This window comes from Centroberyx gerrardi, chromosome 16 (assembly GCF_048128805.1).
Source record: "Centroberyx gerrardi isolate f3 chromosome 16, fCenGer3.hap1.cur.20231027, whole genome shotgun sequence".
In the NCBI taxonomy this organism is placed as follows: Eukaryota; Metazoa; Chordata; class Actinopteri; order Beryciformes; family Berycidae; genus Centroberyx; species Centroberyx gerrardi.
This window is the reverse complement of record NC_136012.1, coordinates 15,022,073-15,044,361: the sequence shown is the minus strand read 5'-3', so window position 1 is coordinate 15,044,361 and position 22,289 is coordinate 15,022,073. Positions and strand designations below refer to the sequence as shown.

Below are 22,289 nucleotides of genomic sequence, written 5' to 3'. Positions count from 1 at the left end.
AATAAGATGATACATTATGGGTAAATCCGTAAATCCCCAAATACACACACAAACACACTATAATCCCTGGTTACAGTTAGTACTAGTCAGTGATGTGTAGCATCTTCTGAGCACTGATCCTCCTGGTCACATCCTGAAAGATAGGCGGCAGTAGCCAGCAGTGGTCTTGACAACAGAGGCAGCACCGGGAAAGAAAGTTGACGTCGGTAACGTTACGCCTTGCTAGATGATTGGCGAGGTAAGATGGCGGCGCCAGAGGAGCAAGAATTATCTCAGGCGCAGACCGAAAAACTCCTCCAATTTCAGGTAGACAGCCTAAATTCAACACTAACATGTTTCTGATTTAAACCTCATGTGTTAATAAATTATCGCGTATACTAAATTATTGTATACAATGAAAGCCATGTCTGTTAAAACGCTTTTTTGCACAGTCAACTTCGATACCCCAGCCCCCTAACGATACCCGTCAACTTGAACCACAGCTCTGCTAACGCTAGCAGAGCTAGCTATTAGCTAATCCAGCTAACGAGTTAGCGGGCCAGAATAACATATATACTTTTTACTGTTGAGAGAAAATGATCGAACTTTGTGAACCCCTATTAACCAGACTGCGTTTTTAACGTCGACATTAACTTTACCCCTGACGCTAACGTTAGCTATCAAACATTTGCTAAGTTAACATTAGCTTGGAAATCATGAACTGACAGTTGAGTTTGTCAGCGACACACAACTGTTGTGCTGTTATCAGCTATAACACTAAATTGTTAAAGTTTTCTAAGTAGATTTTTGTAACGTTATATGTGCTACCTATAACTTTTCTTCCCCTCCCGTCTTTCGCTTGCTAACTATCCTAGTGGACAGTTAGCTAACCATTAAAATCGCTCGATTACTCAGAAAGCTAACGTCACCTATGCTACTTGGGGTTAACGAATTTTGTTTCTACAAATTGACGTTAGCTGCCAGGTTAGCTAGCTATATAGCTAAATAGTTAAACAACTCAATTCCCTTGTGTGTTTAATTTTGTTAACCGAGCTAGATTTATACTATTCTTGCTGATCATATGGAGAACTTGACAGCAAACCAGTTGCTAGTAAGCCACCAAATATCTGAGTCTATATCAGATTCAATCGTTTTCAAGCGTAAAGGCCTGCAGTCTGATTTTCTTTTCCTATCCGGCAGGACCTGACTGGTTTGGAATCAATGGACCAATGTCGTCGTACATTAGAACAGCATAATTGGAATATAGAGGTAAGATCACATATGACAGGTTAAAGCATGGTGTTAAAGTCACTGAGAATATACAAATGCATTGTCATGGGTCTGTTTGTCATGTAGCCTATACAGACAGTGTGAAGTGTGTTGCCTTGCTTTGCTTCATCCTCATTTTTTTTCTGGTTTGTTGAAGTAGTTAATGTAGGCCTGATGGGCTAACACAGTGATCCTTTGTGTTTCAGGCTGCAGTACAAGACAGACTCAATGAACAGGAAGGAGTTCCCAGTGTGTTTAACCCTCCACCATCCAGACCCTTACAGGTCAATACAGCAGACCATAGAGTATATAGTTACATCGTCTCGAGGCCACAACCCAGGGTAGGTCTACAGGCTTTCATGTATGTGCATTAGAATGAAACTGACTGTTGTCGTATGGGGGTGTAACAATATTTTTACTCCACAATAGAAGATATGGGATTCTTGATACAATATTGTGTAAAAATATTCTTCCGGCTTGCCACAAAACCACATTGTAAAGGAGACACTTGATCTTGATCAATCCATATTTTTCTGGACAATGTTGTCACTCAGACATTATTTTGACATAATAAATAGGCTACAGTGACTAGATGCTACGTTAAAGCCAGGGTTGTTCCGCTTTGGACCATAGTTTAAGAAGTCAATCTTTAAAGGAAAGTTCAGTCCAAGTGGCTTCGTTTTTAATCGCATTTTGTTGTTTCTCCCCAATGTTTTTTCAGGGATTACTAGGATGGAGTTACTACTTGATAATGCTACCTTTCAGATTTACATATTACACACTTCTGGACATATTCAGGTAATTCATGCACTTTGAATGACACTTAGAACCTCTGGATAGATGAGGATAATTGATTACACAATGTCTTTTTTTTTCTCAAAGGTTTGCCCTGCGGTTCATCAGGCCAGATCCTCGTGGTCGTGTCACAGACCCTGTCGGAGATGTTGTGTCCTTTATTCATAGCTTTGAGGAGAAGTATGGTCGGTCACATCCTGTATTTTACCAGGGAACATACAGCCAGGTGAGTTCACAAGCTTGTGAAGTGTTGTCATCATTTCCTATGGCAAAAATTCATGGGATTTTTAGATCCCGTTTGCCAGTCGTTCTGTTCTTAAAATGGGTGAATTAATGTAAGCAGAAATGACACGACAAAGTTATTACCTATCTCAACATGTTACAGAATTTTAAAAAAAATATTTTGCTAACAAACATGATATGGATGTTGCGTTATCCTTGCTTCACAAACCACAAAATGCTGAGCAAGGTGAAATTCCAATATGTTGCATTGCTTTTGTTTACCCTGAAACACGTAGGCACTGAATGATGCCAAACGCGAGCTCCGCTACTTGTTAGTGTACCTTCATGGGGAGGATCACCAAGACACCGACGAGTTCTGCCGGTATGTTATTTGTTTTGATGCCCGAACATCAGACATTGTGATTTGTTACATAGCACCAGGCTATCAGAACAGTCTCTGTGCCGCATGTTGTGAAGGCACATAAGCTTCAATTTAATATGAAAGTATAGGCTAATATTTTTTGATTTATCTAACCATGTGCACATAAAAACATTGTGCTCTGTTGAATAATTTATTTTGTTCTACTGATTTCTCACTTTCTAGCTCGACGTTATGTACAGAAGAGGTCATAGCCTTCCTCAACACGCGAATGCTCTTTTGGGCATGCTCTACCACCAAGCCTGAGGGATACAGAGGTAGATACATTTACTACTATGTACCAATCTTGTGTTTCCTGGCAGCTATTATTATAACATGTCTTATGATTATAAAGGCAGGAGTCAAAATGCACAATGGATTGAATTTACCTAACTCCTTACCAGCAGCTGTATGGAGAAGGGATGTTCTGATCAATATGAATATCAATAATGTCAGTGTATATTCATCGGTTTAGTGTCAGCTGTCTTTTATCCAAATAAAAAAAAAAAATCTTCTGATCAAACGTGATTTGGATTGTTTGAGCTCATACCTACTGGATCATTGCTACTATGTAGTACTAGATGGATAAGCTCATTCCTCATCCATCTCTAGTAATTCTTCCATTCAGTGATTTTGTGGTGGGCGGTTTACCAGTGGAAAAGATTCACTGGTAGAAATCTGTGCTACAGTTCAGATTTGCCCATATCATTTCTTCCGGATGAGCCAGAAAAGCTGGAAGCAAACAACCTTTGGGTATTTACGTTTTATAGACTTAACATAAAGTAGTTTTCAAAGTAGTTCAGCGAAATTGCTGAAAACACATATGTAGGGCTGCTGTAGCACCTGTGTGTAATTGTTTATGTGGGCCTAAGCAGACATGAAACTTAAGTGAAGCGAAAGTGAAACAAGCTCCCCTCCTAATTTCCGTGGAAAAAAGTGAAAGCCAACAGAACAATGAAGCGATTGTATATAAGAGGGGGGCATCTTTCATGACGTGGCCATAATTTGGTTATAAAAAGTCAGACTTTGAGCAGGAAATTATCATCAAATGTTGTACGAATATTGTAAGCTTCTTTTGTTTCAGTTTTACCCAAAAGTGTTCCAAATACAAAAGGCAGAATACTTAATTGATACCTTCCCTTAAATTAACAAAAACAAAAAGTTAAAGTAACTGCACTGTTGAACCCTCGGCAAAATACAGGCATTCCCTCAGGGTATAAATTACCAGGAAAAACAACTATACTGTGATATATACTGTTACAAATATCGCCCACTGCTACAGTGATCAGAGGACGACCGTGTCTGATTAAGAAGTTATGTAATGGGTCCTGTTTGTTGGGTTTGTTTCAGTGTCCCAGGCATTGCGGGAGAACACCTACCCGTTCCTGGCCATGATCATGCTGAAGGACCGTAAGATGACAGTGGTCGGCAGACTTGAGGGCCTCATCCAGCCAGAGGACCTCATCAACCAGCTCACCTTCATCATGGATGCCAACCAAACATATCTGATGTCGGAGCGCCTTGAACGGTAGGGAGGCTCATTAAACTCAATGGATTGCTTGATTTCAGACACCTGACCTTCCATTTACATAGGGGAATGATTGGAAGTTACACATCATGATTGTTTTGGGGTTGGCATGGAAGCTCATAATGTGACACCCTAGGATTGGTAACTGAGTTCAGTCCATCCTTCCTTGAGGCAGAAGTGTGTTTTTCGGAGAGCTCAGGTGTGCTGAGAGATTTTGCAAAGATCTAATATCAACGTACATAAATTTGACATAAATGCCACTGCAGTTTAATTTGATAAACTGTTAACCTTAACCTCGAACTTTACATGAAGTGGGCTCATTCCAGTTGTTCACTGTGTTCATTAGCTCTCCTGTGGTTATCATGATCTGCGTTGTGACATTTTCAAGGTTTGAGAAATTTGGTGTACCTTGGGGAAGTGGTCTCACTAAAGTATGTCTTTGCAACAAAAAGGTTTTTGACTTTTTTTGTTAGAAGTATGTTTTTTTAGACTGTTTTTAAAAGGTCCAGTGCAAGAAGAATTACATTTCTGATTTTCATGGTATAATTTAACAAAGGACCAGTTACCCAATAGGGTAATTTTACATTAACTTTACATTGAAACTGTCAGCATTGCAGAAATTTTTTTCTTTTTCTTTTGGAAAAACCCTCCTTCTGGTTTCAATAGAATCAAACAGATGATGTCACCTACACCTACAGAAATCAACATCAAATGTTTCTTGACTGAGTTGAAATCATTGCACTGGATCTTTAAAACATACTTTAAGATAACCTGGGGCATTGGTAGTATTGGTAGTTTATTGTTCATGATCCTGTCTGGACATGTGTGCTAGTCAAGTTTATATAGCCCTTCATCACAAAGCATTTCACACAGGACTTTACAGAGAATGAGCCTACCTACCTATCACAAAGTGATACAGGATGCAAACAAAAGACAGTCCATCGCTGGGCTAACAGATATAGAGCAATTTAGAGTCTTCAATTCACCTGACTTGCATGTTTTTGGACTGTGGGAGGAAACCTACACAAACACAGGGAGAACATGCAAACTCCACAGACAAAGGACCAGGGCCGGGATTTGAACCCAGGACCTTCTAGCTGTGAGGCAGCAGTGCTAACAGACCAAACCTTCAACCAAAGTGAAATAATGCTGAGACAAGAAATGAACAACTTTATTGGGTCAACATTATTTAAGGATTCTAATGCCTCAGTTGATCCAGAGCCATCATCCACAAGGGCTAGTGGATGCTCAAATTCTACCAGCCACTCATTTTTTGTTTTGCCAGGGACATTTAAAAAATAGTTACATTTAGAAAATGAGTGTGTTGTAATATTAAAACTGGTTGTTTTTCATGTGTTCAATTTTGATAGTGAAGAATGCAGTACTATAATATTCTGGCAATATTCTTTAACTCAAACTACAGGTTTATTTTTTGGGGGGTTTTCAAACATTACAAACATTTTTAGCCCTAAATGTAAAAGTTTCAACTACCATACTGCAGTTACAGGTTGGGCCTGATTAATCACATTACTTTATATCTCTATAGAGAAAAGGTAAACTACCTTTAAGCAAAAGTTCAATTCACTGGAACTGAAGCAGAACGACACTAAATCATCCTTGGTTTGATGCCCCAGATTGTTGGTGTACCAGCATAGGTTGTTGGTGTACAAGTACAGAGTCATATGTTTGTTTCAGGGAGGAGAGGAACCAGACCCAAGTGCTGAGGCAGCAGCAGGACGAAGCCTATCTGGCCTCCCTCCGTGCCGACCAGGAGAAGGACCGAAAGAAGAGGGAGGAAGAGGAGCAGGTGAGGCAAGAGGAGGAGAAGGTCCGACAGAGCGCTCTTGCTGAGGAGAGGAGACGACGGGTGAGACATCTTTTCCTTTTGTGTTCTATTTACCCACCTACGCAGAGATTTAAACTAATCGGTGTTCTTTTTTGGGACTGACGACTCAATGTAGTGATGTTCTTTTTTTAAAATTTGAGTTAATTTGATTCATGTTGTGACAATGTCTGTTGTATGGCTGTAGACGCTGGAGGAGGAGAAGGAGAGGAAGTCAGAATGTCTTCCTCCAGAGCCGCCTGCAGATGATCCAGACAGTGTCAAAATAGTGTTTAAGTTGCCCAATGACACACGAGTAGAGAGACGATTCCTCTTCGGGCAGTCTCTGACGGTGAGGACCAAAGTCATCAAGGCCATGCATACAGTGCCATGGATGGATAATTAAAATTAATTTTAATAAGCTTCTAATCAAACCGTTAAGCGTTTGCTAAGTCCAGTAGTTTAAGTAATGCTTAATTTTGTTGTGTTTCATGGCACCAGAGAGGGTATCATCACATCATTATGGATAAGTGTTGCATTTCTTATGTCACTGAACACCATATCAGAGTGCTCACTTACATATTTCTTTCCTTCCCAGGTAATATATGACTTCCTCTTCTCTTTGAAAGAAACCCCAGAGAAGTTTCAGATAGTCACAAACTTCCCCCGCCGAGTCTTGCCCTGCCTTCCAACCGAGGAGCAGCCCAACCCACCCACACTGAAAGAGGCGGGACTTAGCCGCTCCGAGGTCCTTTTTGTTCAGGACCTTACGGACGATTAACAGATTGCACACCTCCTCTACGTGGAAAACGCATTTTTCTCCACCCCCACCCATCTCCTTTTTTTTTTTCCCTTTTTCTTCTTTTGTTAAATGGCCATTATGCACAAGGGATCACTGAGATAAAATCCTAACCTGGAAAAATTTAAACCGCCCTGCATCCAGTCCTTATTTGGTTGTGTTTACAGGGTTCCCAATAGCCTGGAAAGTCTTGAATTTTATCGAATAAATATTGCTTCTTGAAGTCTTTCCTTGAACTCATCATCTTTGTATCTGTGAGGGTGAAGGAGTTTGTTTTCCATTATCTGTATCTAGCTACCTGTTTACTCTTCTCAAAGCCAGTTGTCCTTCCTTTCCCGTAACTGTTGCACCAAAGGATTAATTATGTGCTGAAATGTACTGAAACAGTAGCTTAGCTTATGTGCAAAACCGGAATCGGATTCCAAATTAATTCATGTCTGGGCAACTGAGGGAGGCTGCTTGTACAGTAAGTGATACGTGTAGGATGCAGCATGGATATTGGATATGTATGGATTCTTGCGATGGTGTGAATTCCAAGGCTATTTCTTTGTGCTATCGTTAAAGCCAGACAAACTAAAGACATGATGTTTGATCCATTTGTCCCAATTCAACACCCTTTTTGCCTTAAGTTTGCACATGTGCTTTCTCCACAGTGACTGAGAAGCATAGAACTGGTGTAACTTGGGTTTGGCACTGCTGTGATTGTTAATCCATGTTCTGTGGAGAGCAAATGTAATACTTCAGGGAGCAGGTTGGTGGATTTGGACATAAAGGAAATGTGGGAACCCTGTTTCAAATGAGCCATGCCCTGTATATAGGTTAGATATTTAAGAACAAACCTGAGATTCACCGTACTTAACATTTGTTTTTGTTCTTTTTTTATGCAAACAAGTTGACTCTTCTGTGTCATAAAATGACCAAATGCAGGTTGGTTGCTATGTAAGAGGCGGACTGCCTCAAGCTCATAACGAAGTTTAAAAATACAATATTGAAAGGAAGCCACAGCTTTTACATGTGGCTGTATCTAGTATAGTACGAGTCCGCCCATAGTGTGCCTGTGGTTATTCATAGATGCCTATTTTGCCTGTCTAACATCTGAATGGGCTCGTCATGTAAAGATGTAATTTTCCAACTATAAATTAAAACATTTTAAAAATGTGGATTCATTGAGAATGTACAGCACTTGCACTCAAGCTTGTGGTAATGAGGCGTACCAGCACCTTTTCTCTCTTCACCTGCGTGTAAATGTTATGACTGATTTGATAGCCGCCTATGAATGGAAGAAATGCTGAGAGTAAGCTATAATTTTGATGGGAGTGACATTAGTGGAGGTGGTAATTTTGAGAATGACTTAAGCATTTCATTTTTGTTTAACCTTTGAATACCTTAAGTCAAATAAGATACTGACACAAGTGTGATATTGGTATACATCATACATTTATTAGTGAACAACCCTCTCAAATCAGCCACAACAATTAAAAAAAAAATATGATTGCACTACTTGGTAAAGCATAACTAGCAACTTTCATTTAAAAAAAGTACAAATCTTAAAAATTTCAAACAGTATACAGATGTATATATAATACACTATAACTAGTTATGTTAAATGCTACAAACAATATGATTCCAATGGAATGAAAAATTATAACATTAAGAACCATTTCCTATATATAATATATATTAGTTGTTTTCTCACCCCACCCCCCCACCCCCAATACAAACATGGAAAAAATGAGGTAACTGTAAATGTGCAAGTACCAAAGCAAAATATCTGCCTAACACAGAACACATGCCCCTGGCTCTGTTGGCGGGTGGGTAGTCTGGTGTTCAGGCAAGGACCCCTAGAGGCCAGGGGGAGTAAGAACAGTAAACCACTATCCCACCACAGCAAAAATCATTGGTAAACAATATATGGCATCTACGGAGCAATCAATCACAAATCCTAAATAAATTTTAGCTGCTTATTGGAACACATTTTTGCACCACACAAGCTGTGAGATTATTCAATAATTCTTTTTAACAGAAAGACTACAAGACTCTATTCTCAGTTGTCTTCTTAAAAGTTTGTGATTACTTAGGCCTTAATGGGAGGTTCTCTTTTCATTTTATTTAATAGGGTAGCTGGATATTGTCAATTAAATACTTACTCCCAAAAATAATAGTGCTAAAATTTAAGTGAAGGTATCTAGATGTGAACAATACATTTTAAGATATTGATACACTGAGAGCAAGAGCCCGATAGGCAGATACAGTACTACACTGAAATAAGTATGACAACATTTTATTTTTTTATTCCTTAAACTATATTGATTTTCACTGACATTGTTTAGGGGTATTAGTATAACATGCTTTAAGAATACATGGGATCCATGACAAACTATTGCATTCACGCAAGTGAGAGTTATCATACCTAAAGCAGAACATCTAGCACCTTTTCACTATGGCTTTTGATAAACTACAGTAGTTTCAGAGCATGTAATTTTCAGTCATTAGGGCAATAACATTAACACAATGTATTCAAGAATTTTCAAATCCTGGGTTCAAGACCAGTTTTTTTTTTTTCAGTGTTTTTTTTTTCTCCTATAAAATGAAGTTAGCGCAATAAAATCTTGTAGTCATTCAGTTCTATTACAAATGTGTGCAGTACAATGCATGGCAGTTATCAGCTGAGCATTAAGATCCAAACCCCCAGAACCCAAAGCCAACTAGAGCTAAAAATCAGTTGGGATCTGGTCGACAAGCATGCATATTGTGCACCATTAAATAGGTCCCCACCAGATTTCTAGATATCCTCCACTTATAACACGCTTGTTTAACGTTGTTTTTTTTTTTTTTGTTAAGTCATGCAAACACCTTTGAAGTAGTTTTGGAAGTGACTTAGGTAGGATAGTGTGCACCATGGCACATTTAGAAATGGGATCACAACCGCTATGTTTGAACATGTGGTTCGAGTACAAGAACAAAAGTTAAACAGGTTTGAATAATACACTTGTAATGAGTTGCAGTGTATACATTGCCTCTTTTCTGTGAATATTCATAACATCTTTACTGATCTTTTTTCTTGCATGCCTGTCTTTAAATGATGTAATATCTACTACTCCTGACAAAACAGAATATTAGAATTGATTACATTAAATTATTCATGGTCTGAGGAAAACGACCAACTAAATTCAAATATACCCCTTTCATGGCATCCTTTCCATTTGAAATGGACTGTTTTCCTTTATTTTTATATACCGAGAGGCCCTGAGTGATTTTTTTTAAACTTACAATATATGCCAGCGAATAGATATGTACACATAGGTTAATTCTCAAAGCTGTGGGTTTAACTCATTAAATGGCTTTTTTTTTCTTGAAGGTGGCACACACGTCAAAGACTCACATTCGCTTTAAGAAAAAAAAAAAAACAAAGTAAAGAAAAGGCAAGATCTCTTTACACATGAAAGCAAAGGTTACAACTGCCTATTAGTGCTTACTGGGGCAGTTATAGACAGGAGTGAATCCAGAGCAAAAATTCATTTGTTTCTCTTTACCCCCGCCCTAAATATATCCTGGGTTTTTTTTAAGTGTGAACACAAGCAGGGAACTAGAAGTCTAACAGTGTATCTACACTACTGAACACTCCGGCTCTGAGCGTGTCATTTGAATCCCTTCCTGATCACCGTGGGATACAGACAGCCGGCACACGGTGGAGTGTCACCAGTGACTTCTACAAGGGTTTTCAACATTCTTCTGTCTTCAAACATTTATCTAAAAGCATTCACACTGAAGCTATACATACAATTTCTCTTTTACAACACCATTACCATGGCCTAAGACAATGACCTGACCAAGTTGCCAGAATATATCACATACCATACACAAACAATGTTAGTGCTCCAACTGTTTCCTTCAATGTATTTTCTCTAGAGGATAAAACCAATAAATAAACACCTTTTAAAAACAGCATACTTTTAAAACAAGTGGAAATGACAAAGGATTTTTTTTTTTTTAAGATTAGTAATAGGTTTGTGCTTGTCAAGGTCATAAGAAGGCAGATCTGAAATCTTGAACAGTAGGCTATATCTGTATATTGGATATTTGGCTCACAAACAAAGAAATAAAAAGCCCAGTCTTCCTAAAAGGGGAAGAAAATGTTCATTTAAAACTCGCCACTCACTGCACATATTGCTTTCTGCACAGGCCTCCAGAACTCTCCGGCATCAGCGTAGCCGTCAGATGAGGACTCCCATCCTTAACTGCTGTCAAGGTGGAACCACATGCTAGCCTTCCCTCATGGCGCTCTCTGAATAAGCAAGCAGTTCTTTTAGTATGCTTCTTTGTCTTTTCTTTTTCTTGAATTTGATAAATTTGGTGGCAATGCTTGATTAAAATATTGCTAGTCTGAATCAACAGTCCATGCAAATCCTAGCATGCTGCCCTGTATCCAGTGGTTACACAATGCATCGGCTCTGTGAACAGGACACACACACACACACAAAATATGCACACGCGCGTACACACTTGCCAGAGGGACAATGCTGACGTGGAGGATGGGTGTAGCACTTGTGCAGTTATGCCAGATGACCTCGAAAAGAAGCAGTCCTCTGTGCCCTCCGCTCACTTTGCTGAGCAAGTGAGTGCCCTCCTCAAAGAAACCTCTACCTCACCGCCTCGTCGTCTCCTTTCCGTCCATTAATCCATGACTGCTCTCGTCCAGATCTGTGTTTCAGAGTGGATTATCTGGGGTAGGAGACACCCCACAGGTGCATGTCCCATCATTTGCAGTCCATAACCTCAGGCTTAACAGAATCGGTATTTAACCACAGCAAGTCACACTTTCACAATAGCATTGGCAAATCTAAAACGAAAAAGGGGTAAAACTATTGAAATGATCAATACATTATTGCAGAACATACATTATTAACAAGTCACTTTGCCCAACACCTACACAAACATGCATCTATGATGGTCAGGCGTTGCCTCCAAACACAGATACCCATGTTGAAGTATTCCTATTATTTTTCTGCTAATTGCACAAGGTGTCCAGCCTATCATCCTCCAGGCCCCCGACTCACCTCTATCCTCTCCCAATGCAGGACTCCTGCTATCCATGAATACCACAACCAAAACCGCTAGATAAAAATGAAACCCTGTAAACAAAAGCAGCAAACAATGCATTGTAGGGAAAATCTTTGGAATCTGCAACAAGGGGGCAGAGAAAGAAGTGGCTGGCGATCCCAGAACTCTGGCTATAGGCTGCAGTAGGCAGTGGGTTTCATGAGACTCAGACAATGAAGCACAGCAGAGGTACGACAGGCTCCAGAAACAATCCTGGATTGCTTATTATTTAGGTAGGGGCAGGAGTAGTGGGTTGGTAAGCTATATTTACTGGAGGACGTAGGTTAGGTGGCAGGTGTCCCCAGCTTTGGGACAGACTCTGATGTGCGCAGCTTTCCAGTCAAGCACTCACAGACAGTTCTCACTCCGCCTCCCGGTGTACATCCGACGCATCGGCTCGGCAGATAGGACAAGTGCGATTGGTCTGGAAGTCAAGTGCAACCAAGTTGAAGTATAAACACATGAAGTATTGAATATTGACGTATTAATGCAAAGTACTGAGAATAATGGGGCGTGGTTTAAACGATAACACTGGCATCAACTTACCTTTAACCATTTGTCCACACACTTGGCGTGGAATTCGTGGTTACAAGGTAATACCCGAAGTAGCTGCCTACACTCAAAGTCACTAAAACACACAACACACCTGAGGGGAGGAGAGAAAAGAGAGGATGTAGAAGAACGTGAATGATTCAAATTAAACATGAACTGAATGCAAACAGGTTTTGCAAAGGCTTGAGGGAAAGCTTACAGCGTTTGTTCGGATAGATGATTCTCTGAGTTGAATCTGTAGGACGGAAGTTGCTCTATATCTGCCTTAGTGAGTCCACGTGGTTTTGCTTCGCCCAACCTCTCTGCCAGATTTAGCAATGCCTGAGAGAGAAGACAATGCAAATGATGTTTTGGCTCAATACGCTTAATACTTTGGATGTGAAATAACACAGTGACGCTGAGGTGTGCTCCATGCAGCCTCCAAATAATTTTGAGCAAAGTGTCACACATTAAAATAGAGTCTGGTGATATTTACGTACTGCAGACTTTTACAAATCATTGATAAATAAGAATTTCTGACACACAGAAACATGACTACTTTATTACACATGCTAATCTGTATAAATACTGTCAGTACCCTGAAAGAGCAGAACCCACATACAATGAGAGCCGTAGTTCTTAAACTGTTCATTCTAAATTGCTGAATATACCTTCAAATTAAAGCTGACGATCTGCACCTCTGACCTCATATTCACTGTGTCATTTCATATAAAGTAATGACTGAAACTTACAACATGAAACTTAAAGGGTAACTTTGGTATTTTTCAACCTGGACCCTATTTTCCAATCTTTTTGTGTCTAAGTGACTAAAGGGGACAACAATTTTTGAAATTGGTCCAGTATTGAGCGAGATCGCTTCAGCCGGCAGCCGCAAAACGAGCTACAATGTAATCCGACGGGGCAAATCGCACCGTCAATGTACGTCCACTAAAAGTGCTTGTTTTTGCCACTGACAGGCTCAGATTGTTATTACAAGTGTCTGACAACATTATGGAAAGGACCCTACAGAGAAATGAAACGTTTTTCTTTACCTTTCGCTTGATCGGATCTGTGTGTAACCAAGTCTCGCGAGAGTTGAGTTGTTGCAGGAAGTTACACACAGACCGGATCAAGCGAAAGGTAAAGAAAAACGTTTCATTTCTCTGTAGGGTCCTTTCCAAAATACCGAAGTTACACTTTAAGGGGCTCACAGTATATGACATGATTAACGAGACATCACAACCATTATTCAGACACCGTTCTGTTTTCGGTTGTGGACTGGCACCACACTAACCTCATAGTTCTCCATCTCCACGTCATCCACATCTAAGTCTAGACTGATGGCTGGGCCCACTGCTGTTGGAGGCACAGGAAGCATTGACCTAAGCACACAGAGAGAGAGAGAAAACAGGTTGAGCAAGCATTAACACAATCATTGCAGCCACACTGTGATTGCAAGCAGCAACTATACTGTGATTGCCAGCAATACGTGTTAACTAGAGTTGATTATCCATTCTGTCCTGCTCCTTTATTCCATTAATTTTTGAAAAGTAGAGAGGCAAAAGCCAGAAGGCAGCATAACACAAGCCTGGTTTTAAACCCCACCCACAGTGTTTTCTGGCAAGCATACTGGAACACTCAACGACTGTGTGACTTAGTATTATTATTAATTTTACATCCAAGCAAATAAATGGCACCATAAAGACTGCTAAAAGTGCAAAGCCATGTTTAGGACTAGTGTGTGTGTGTTCATACTGGAGGTACTCACAGGAAATAAGGGAGGAAGCCTGGGTAGTAGGATGGAGGGGGTGGGGGAGGGGGTAGAGGTTGCTGTAACCGGTATCTCTGTCCACTCACTCGCCGGGGCAGCATGTGGGGATATGGCTGAGAAGAACCACACACAAGTTAATGGAATTATATCAAACAGAAGTCTGTGATGCAGGCGAATGATTTTATTTCACGGAGCTGTATAATGCTGGCAAGCAGCAGAAAAGCTCAACAGTAAATAAGTGACCAGAAGGTTGTTGGTTTGAAAACCAGGACCAGCTGGAAAATCTAGGTGGGGAGAGTGAATGAGAAACACTCTCTCCTCCCCCAACAACTACTGCCAAGGTGCCTTTGAGCAAGGCAGTTAGCCCCCAACTGATCCAGTGGAGCTGCTCAGTGGCCAACAGTAGAAGACTGTAGTTGTAGTGGTGTGAATGTGTGAAACTGTATTAATGTGAAGCAGGTCATTGCTTAAAAAGATTGCGTATGCGCTGTAAATTTCCCAGGGAAAATAAAGGTTTGAAAAATGTCTTAGAGGTTGCCTTACCACTCCAAAGGGCAGCTCCTGATGCAGAGGCTCTTGAGGAAGATACTGTAGGGGCAGAGAAGGAGGCATCGCTGGTGGGTGATGAGAGGGAGGGTAAGAGAAGGTCCCTAATGGGTGCTGGTCCCCTCTAAGGTCCACTTCATTCTCTACCCTCTGTAGAGGCTGAGGGGAGGGAGAGATGCACCAAGGAAAACACTGCTATGAGACTGAACATTTGTATGGAACCTGGCAAACTAAAAGTGATTACACTTTGCATCCACTGGGACTGCGATTCTATTGATGAACCTGTATGTAGTGTGGACTACTCACCATGCGTGGGTGCTGAGGCTGTAAAGGGACAAACTGGCTCAGTGGAGTAAGGTGCGGCGGCTGGTGAGGGGGCACAGAGGGGGTTGGGTGCAATATAAAATGCTCGCTGGAGATCAGGGGTGGAAAGGCTTGGTAAGACACTGGCATATGCTGCATGGTACATGCCTGGATGAGCTGAAGAGAGAGAGCAAGAAACACACAGGAGCAGACGTTAGTTTGTGTAACTTCAGGAAAATATTTAAAGCAAACACACCTGTTTATCAATCATTAAAATCAACACTTTGTAGCAGCCTGTGCCTAACCAAAGAAAGGTTGATATCTGGCTCTTAATATTCACATTGAGGCAGTTATAATGAAAGCATGTTTTAAGCATGTGTACAAGCAATGCATTAAATAAAAACTATAGCACAGACAATATCCCAGGCACAGACAATATCACTAAAACACTAGACTACTCAATAACACAATCGTCAGATCATTCCGACATCTACTTTTTTCCCCAATAAAAATGAACCGAACTTATTACAAAATTATGTTTTATGGAGCTGAATAATTCTGTTGTGCTAAAATCAAGTAGGAACCACAAATCATGTACAGTAGCAGCAGCAGCTTATTGGTTAGTCATGAACGGTGACAGATTGCATGGCTGGTATGGTGTGCTACATGGATGCCACTGACATTTGGGCTCTTCCTTTTCAAACTCACAGGAGGAGGAAGGCAGCAGAGCAGAGAGAGCTGTCCGCTGAACATTACCGAGCATGCTGGGAGCTGCTGAGTGTTGCACCCTGGTAGGGGCTGCCCGGTGTGGATGGGAAATCCATGGGTCGTCACCGTCGTAACTGTGTATGATATTGGAACGGATCCCTGGTGCATCTTTTAAAAAAATAAAAAAAATTAAAAAAAAGGGGGGGGGGGGGGAGATGGGGTGACTTCAGAATCTGCCTAAAAGAAGTTATTTTGCCAAATGTACTCATCACACACTGTTAAACAACAACTCACATATATTTGAATTTTGTGTGTTACTGAATAACGTTTGGTCAGACATGGCAGCAAATCATATTTAATAGATACATTACTAACACAAAGTTAAAGCCAGTTTTTCTTCTGTTACCTGGTCATGTAGATCCACCATAATGGGGCTCTGCTGAGGCAGGTGAGCAGCAGCAGGGTGAAGCATGCGTGGCGGTGTGCTGGTGTGGCTGTATTGTCTGGACTCATCTAAAGGAACCTGTTGCTGATGCTGGAAGAAAAGCAGATGATGGAAGTTCTCATCCTGGACTAGGGAAGTGTGCAGTACAGGTCTGTCTCGTCTGCCCCACTGGCGTCTCACTGGTGGGCTGCAAGATCAAATAGAAAAAAACAATGATTAACACAGATGGTTCAAGACGTTCCATTTAGCATTTTTAATGGATCTTTATTAAGGGGATGCACGGTGTCACATAATCTAAATGTGTTTTAATACAATTGTTGTATCTATTTAAAAGTGAATGGGTATGAAAGGGTTGTTAACCCCACATAAAACTTTGTATAAAAAGACTATGTTTAGTCAATTTCCACTGCAAACTAGCTAGAAGCTAGCCTGGTAATACCATCCTGATCACGTGACCTCACATTCTGTTTCACTCCACGGATCAGTCTGGACTTCTAGCCGCCCACATCGATTTCCTGAAATTACAATGTAACCGGGCCAATCAGGGACTGCGTCGTAGTTGATGACGTGAAATACAGGCCGCCGCTGGCAAAACAGTAATGGCGTCTCCCGAAGCAACGAGCGGTAACGTTAACGTTAGTAGAGTAAACACAGCCATAAGTGCAGTTATTGCAGAAATAGATTCAATAACAACAATTAAACAAGAACAAGAGTATGCACTAGTGGAGTTTCTCGGCGGAAAAGACGTTTTCGCCGAGCTGATTGGCTGAAGGAGTTTGTCTGTCAAGGCAAGTACTCCCGCCCACTGAAATCGATGTGGGCGGCTAGAAGTCCAGACTGATCCGTGGAGCGAAACAGAATGTGAGGTCATGTGATCAGGATGGTCTTACCAGGCTAGCTAGAAGCACCATAGTAGGATCAATAGTGTCAGCTAAAAACACACTGAAAATGTGAGAATATCAATCAAAATATATGTCAAAGATGGTTGTAATTTGTGACAAAAGTATCTTGGATATAATAGTACATGCATCAAACACAAAGGAGGTTGTATATTTGTTATTTGCATAATAATAACAACAATCATACTACTAATAATAATAATAATGATAATAATGCACTGGCATGTTAGTTACATACTGTAGCCAGCTTGCGTCAATTCCTACTTGATGGTTTTTATTGACCGCAAAAGCAGGCTAACATTTTTGTCTAGGCCACTGTGCCTGTCTATAATGCAAACAGAGCTGTGATCATAATGCGAGTTTTCACACAGGGGAGTCTGATACCAATATGAAGCACAGTATCTGGTCTCTGGTTTTTATAAAAGAATCACTGGTGTGTGTGTGTTTAAGTGTGTTGGGGTGGGAGTGTATGGTGCTAGAAAATCTCCCTTATTTTCAGGAGTCAATGTTGGCAGGTGTAGCTATGTAGCGTATAGACTGGGGAACATGTTGCACTGTGGCAACATGTCAGACTCTACTGAAAAAGACTCTACTGGAAAGCCTTAAACATGCCATTATAGATGGGAACTTGAGGCTGTCATAGAGCCAAAGTTGTAAAGTTAGAGCCAACATACATTTGTCTACATACAACAGTCTTTGCTATTGTTTAATACATTGCCTTGTCAATAGTCTAGATAATTCAATCTAGGTAAATCTACAATAAATGTGTGGTGTTCTATTATGCTGTCAAATTATTAAAATGACATATGGTGCGTTTACATAGCCTATTTATTTATGAGTAGCAGAGGTAAGCAGGAAAACTTCTGTTGTGATTACATTGTACGGCTAAACAACAGATTGTTTTTGTCTTGAGCTCTAACAACTGTTTCCAATTTTAGTTTTAGCATTTAAAAAAAAGATGCCTTTTTTTGGCGTATGGGTAATGCAACTTGAGCCGCACCCCAAGAGGAAGTTTGGTCAGTGTCAAGATTCAAGAACCATTTCACCTCTCATTTTTACACTTCTACATTAGATACTGCAATATAAAGATCAACCTCTAAAGTAAAAGGTATTAAGGAAAGATAGGGAGAGTTTTTACCTTCTCCTGAGATGCACTGGGGTGTTACAGGGCTCTCCAAGGAACCTCCTCGGGTTTAAGGGGGCTGTTGGTGGCAGCCTATTTACTGCTATTTCCCATGGTCGCATTGGTGACGTCGTGCAGACGAGTCACGCTCTGGGAAAGGAAACCGTATAGTGGAGGCACTTGTATGTTGCCTCTGATTGTCTTAACCCTGTAAAAACACACCAATACGCAAATCAACAACACTGTCTCTTGTGCCACGGAACCGCTTGCTAACCATACGACCATCAAACAAGGCACACAGTCTAGGCGTTACAGAATGAAGTGAGGTAAAAAAAATAATAATAATAATAATAACAGTAATGTCACAGTACTGATTTTAATCACTCAGTGCGATATGGATATAAAAAACATCAAGGGTGAAACATAAAGCTTTAACTAATGAGGTAGAATCGGCGTGACAGAATGACATTTTTGCCTAATAGGGGTCGCTGTAGCCTACATGAACAGAAACATGGAAAGCCATGTGCTCAAGAGACAAAGCAACAACAAAAGATGTGGTGGTAGGCTAACAAGACCGCTTGCAACAATGCAACTTAGCGGCCACGGTTACACAGTTTTAAGACACAAGCACGAGGCTTGTACACATCATTGCAAAACATTTAGAAACATTAACGTCGTCGCGACCGTTAGTTCGCTATCATAAGGATAAATTCGACGTGCCTTCTTGAAGAAGAGCTAACTTTAGCCAGGCTAGGCTAGCTAATGCTTTGTCCAACAGCTGCAGTTACTGTTAGCAAGATATTTAGCCAGCCAGCTAACACAGGGTTAGGACAATTTGTTCATGCATCATTGCATATTCGATCCACGTATTTAGGTTACACCACAGCCAGACACAAACATTGAATATGTGACTTAGTTAACAGCACACAGCCCAAAGCTTACTTTATTGGCTAGTTTGCTTGTTCGGTGAGAAGGGGAGATGGCAGCTTCGGAAATGTCGTGTCCCATCAAGTTATCCTTGCATGCAGCTGCTTCTAGCCGACTAACGTCATCGGTTAGAAAGTAACGTTAACGGTTTGGTTAACTGTTGACTCTTATTCGGCTGCTGTTTCCTCTTATAGGATTTCAACGACTTTCTGAAACGCTGAGCTGGTATTAGCTTGCTAACGTTAGCTTGACGTTGGCTATTTTGTACTTAGCCAGCTAACAATTGTTCTCAACTGCATGGGGAATCCGCTCTCTACCAAAAAACGCAAAATCGACAGCTAATTGGCATTAATGCTAGAGTTAACCTGAGCAGGTTATACCGTTAAACCTCGACGACACTAACGATAGCTAGCAAGATTCAAAGTTTATGTTTAATTGAAAACATTCCTTGGCGCGTGTATGTTGCTTGAACTGCATTGTTATGACGAAGCCACGCCTTCTTTTCTTTCGGACCAATAAACACGCACCAATCACAGACAGCAGACATCCAGACAGTCTTTGCTACAATGTATCAAAATAAGCAGCTCATATTGTTATTTTGGCTTTTTCATAACAGGGTCCCAGAGAGGATTCCGGGGGTCTCCAGCAAAATGAGAAACTGATTAATTTCACTATTACTGCAGTGCTAGAAGTTAGCCCACTGAGTGAACGATTAAGAATGACCACTCTGACCTTAGGTTTGTCTGTCTCCACTGTGGATATCACACCACCTACAGTATAGTTATGCAATTCTATTCTAAATAATAACTAAGTGCAAAATCATCTCAGATGAGTTTTCCATAGGAAACAACCTAATCAAATGAGGGCCGCGGTCTAATATTTATCCATTTGGGGTTCACTGACATGAAAAGTTTGGGAACCCCTCAACTTAAGCATCTTTGTTATGGTAAATTGGCGCACTCCCCCCTTAACAAAACATCAGCTCTCCGTTTCTCAGCCTTAGTCCAAAGCATAGAGGCTTAATTTTGCTTTTATTGCGAGGGTTACGAGTTTTAAGACTTAAGTGTCTCACTCAAGTCAGCAGTGTGTGCAACATCTCAAACTTAGCATATCTGACAAGTAGTAGGCTAGACATACAGACACCTGCCTGTTAAACTGAACTCATTTACAATAATAAGACACACACACACACACACTGCAAACAGGTTTATGAAAACAAGCGGGGTTTGGGAGGACATGACTTCGACTAACTTGGTTTCAGTTCATTAAACACAATTAGTAAATTCCTACAACACAATGCCTTTCTTAGGTCTATGCCCATGTGTCACTCCACTGTAGCCCATAGTCTGTTTTGACTCGCACTGGAGGCCACAATGTCCTACTATAGACTACCCAGCCAGCCGGTTATATAATATTGCACTTGCATGATCAAGTGAGCAAAACCTCCTCCATCAGTTATTATACGAAAACGCTTCAGTTATGTTTTTCAAATGTTTCTGCAGGGCCAGCGATTGCCGCTGCAAAACATGTTTTGTTTTTTTGTGATAAACGTTACACTACAGGATCATCAGACATAGGCCTATACCTATCAGGCCCCATTGTGTCCAGTAAGAGTTAATAAATAATTTCTTCGCCTGTTCCGATTACCTCACTACAAAGCATTACAGTAGCTCTAGTCTTAGCATTGCACCCTAAACTGTGGACCTAATGAAAAGCTGACTAAGGACAGGAGCAGTGGTTTGCAGCCATAGACTAAATGTAAACATTACAACATCGCACTCGGTAGCAACAAAACAAGGAGGGGCTGGAGGTTGAGCTGGATGACAGCCCTAATAACCCGTCTAACCATCTGCCATAAACACGCACCGTAAATCTCCAAAATTCTGCCGAGACAAAGCAAAAACAAGAGCACGACTATAGTTACCTGATTGTTAATATGCAAGCATCTGATCACTGATATATTTCCTTGTAATTCTCACATCTCGTTAGGCTAAGTGCGGCATCCTATGGTCAGCTGTTCCCGTATGGAACATTCCGTGGATTTCACCACTGTTGTAAAAAAAGGTGTTAAACATTAGATCCTCTTGTTATAAAAGCACATTCTACTGGTATATTACGTGGTGTTATGGCTTTGCTATCCCCCAAATTATTCCTGCAATCTCCACTTTTTCGTTTCATAAATGGCAATCCAGCCCCATGGTTGTTTAGGGTTTCTGCAGTTCCCTGTTACACCCCCATTTCTGCGTATTTCCAGAGCACACGCCAGCCTGCCATTTTTACCGTAATGGACAGATAAAGTGTGACAATCTGCCTCAAAAGTCAAGAGTCGGTTATCAAGAGCGTTCATTTGTATTCTGTGAATATCTGCGAGCAGGCCGCCTGGACAGGAACAAATCATGGCAGGAAGATCCATACTGAGTAATATCTAGACTATGTTGAGGTTAGAGATTAGGGATTAATAGGAGCAGAATATTTGTAGTTTCCCCTAGGAAAAAACTACTATAGTAATCCTAAAATATATTTTAGAAGGCTGCTATACAAATATCACTAAACTATATATACTATCCTATAGGAATATTATACTAATATGAAATAACCCTAGTGATACCAAAAAATACCATAAAGTAGGATAAACTCACTATAAACTAATGAGTTCCACAGACACACTGTAAGTCCCTATTGGCATATTATAGGGACCATATGATTATTTATCCATTTAATTATTTATTTATTTGCACCATATACCACTGAGGATGGTTTTGGAACAGGACTTGGCTTATGCCTTTATTTTCCACACATGGAGTCAGCAGAGTTGGTAGTCAGACAAACCGGCCTTAGTTTATAGTATTAGTTTAACTTTAAGTTTTCTTTGTGTGCTTTTGTCTTCCTCTAGCTGTGTGATTGCATATTGAATAATAAAAGTCCATACAAGAAATTAGCCTACAGACTTATAATAGGTCATAAGTCAGTTATGCTACAGTGTACAGTTGATGTACAGTTGATAGCTAATATCACTGACATAGTAACAACTGTCAATGTTTATGTGAGACTACAATATTTTACCACTACAATAGACTTTTCAACAAGCTGATATTATGTTGAGT

General features: G+C 40.5%; 2 protein-coding genes across 2 annotated transcripts; one reads left to right on the top strand and one right to left on the bottom strand.

Annotated features, from left to right (window-relative positions):
* Window positions 1-233: 233 nt before the first annotated feature.
* faf2 (Fas associated factor family member 2) lies at window positions 234-7,992 on the top strand. The gene is made up of 11 exons (XM_071903355.2): window positions 234-306; window positions 1,180-1,248; window positions 1,455-1,589; window positions 1,970-2,046; window positions 2,131-2,269; window positions 2,562-2,647; window positions 2,870-2,961; window positions 4,034-4,211; window positions 5,907-6,078; window positions 6,242-6,385; window positions 6,632-7,992. Exons 1-11 carry the CDS (start codon window positions 244-246, stop codon window positions 6,812-6,814), a joined length of 1,338 nt encoding a protein of 445 aa, XP_071759456.1. The 5' UTR covers window positions 234-243; the 3' UTR covers window positions 6,815-7,992.
* A 538-nt stretch (window positions 7,993-8,530) lies between these two features.
* Window positions 8,531-19,638, bottom strand: rnf44 (ring finger protein 44). The gene is made up of 11 exons (XM_078289161.1): window positions 19,201-19,638; window positions 18,274-18,466; window positions 16,198-16,423; window positions 15,840-15,959; window positions 15,087-15,260; window positions 14,778-14,939; window positions 14,232-14,347; window positions 13,758-13,845; window positions 12,684-12,805; window positions 12,479-12,578; window positions 8,531-12,356 (listed from the first exon to the last, which is right to left on the bottom strand). The coding sequence occupies exons 2-11, from the start codon at window positions 18,378-18,380 to the stop codon at window positions 12,294-12,296; spliced, it is 1,278 nt and encodes a 425-aa protein (XP_078145287.1). The 5' UTR covers window positions 18,381-18,466; window positions 19,201-19,638; the 3' UTR covers window positions 8,531-12,293.
* Window positions 19,639-22,289: the final 2,651 nt, after the last annotated feature.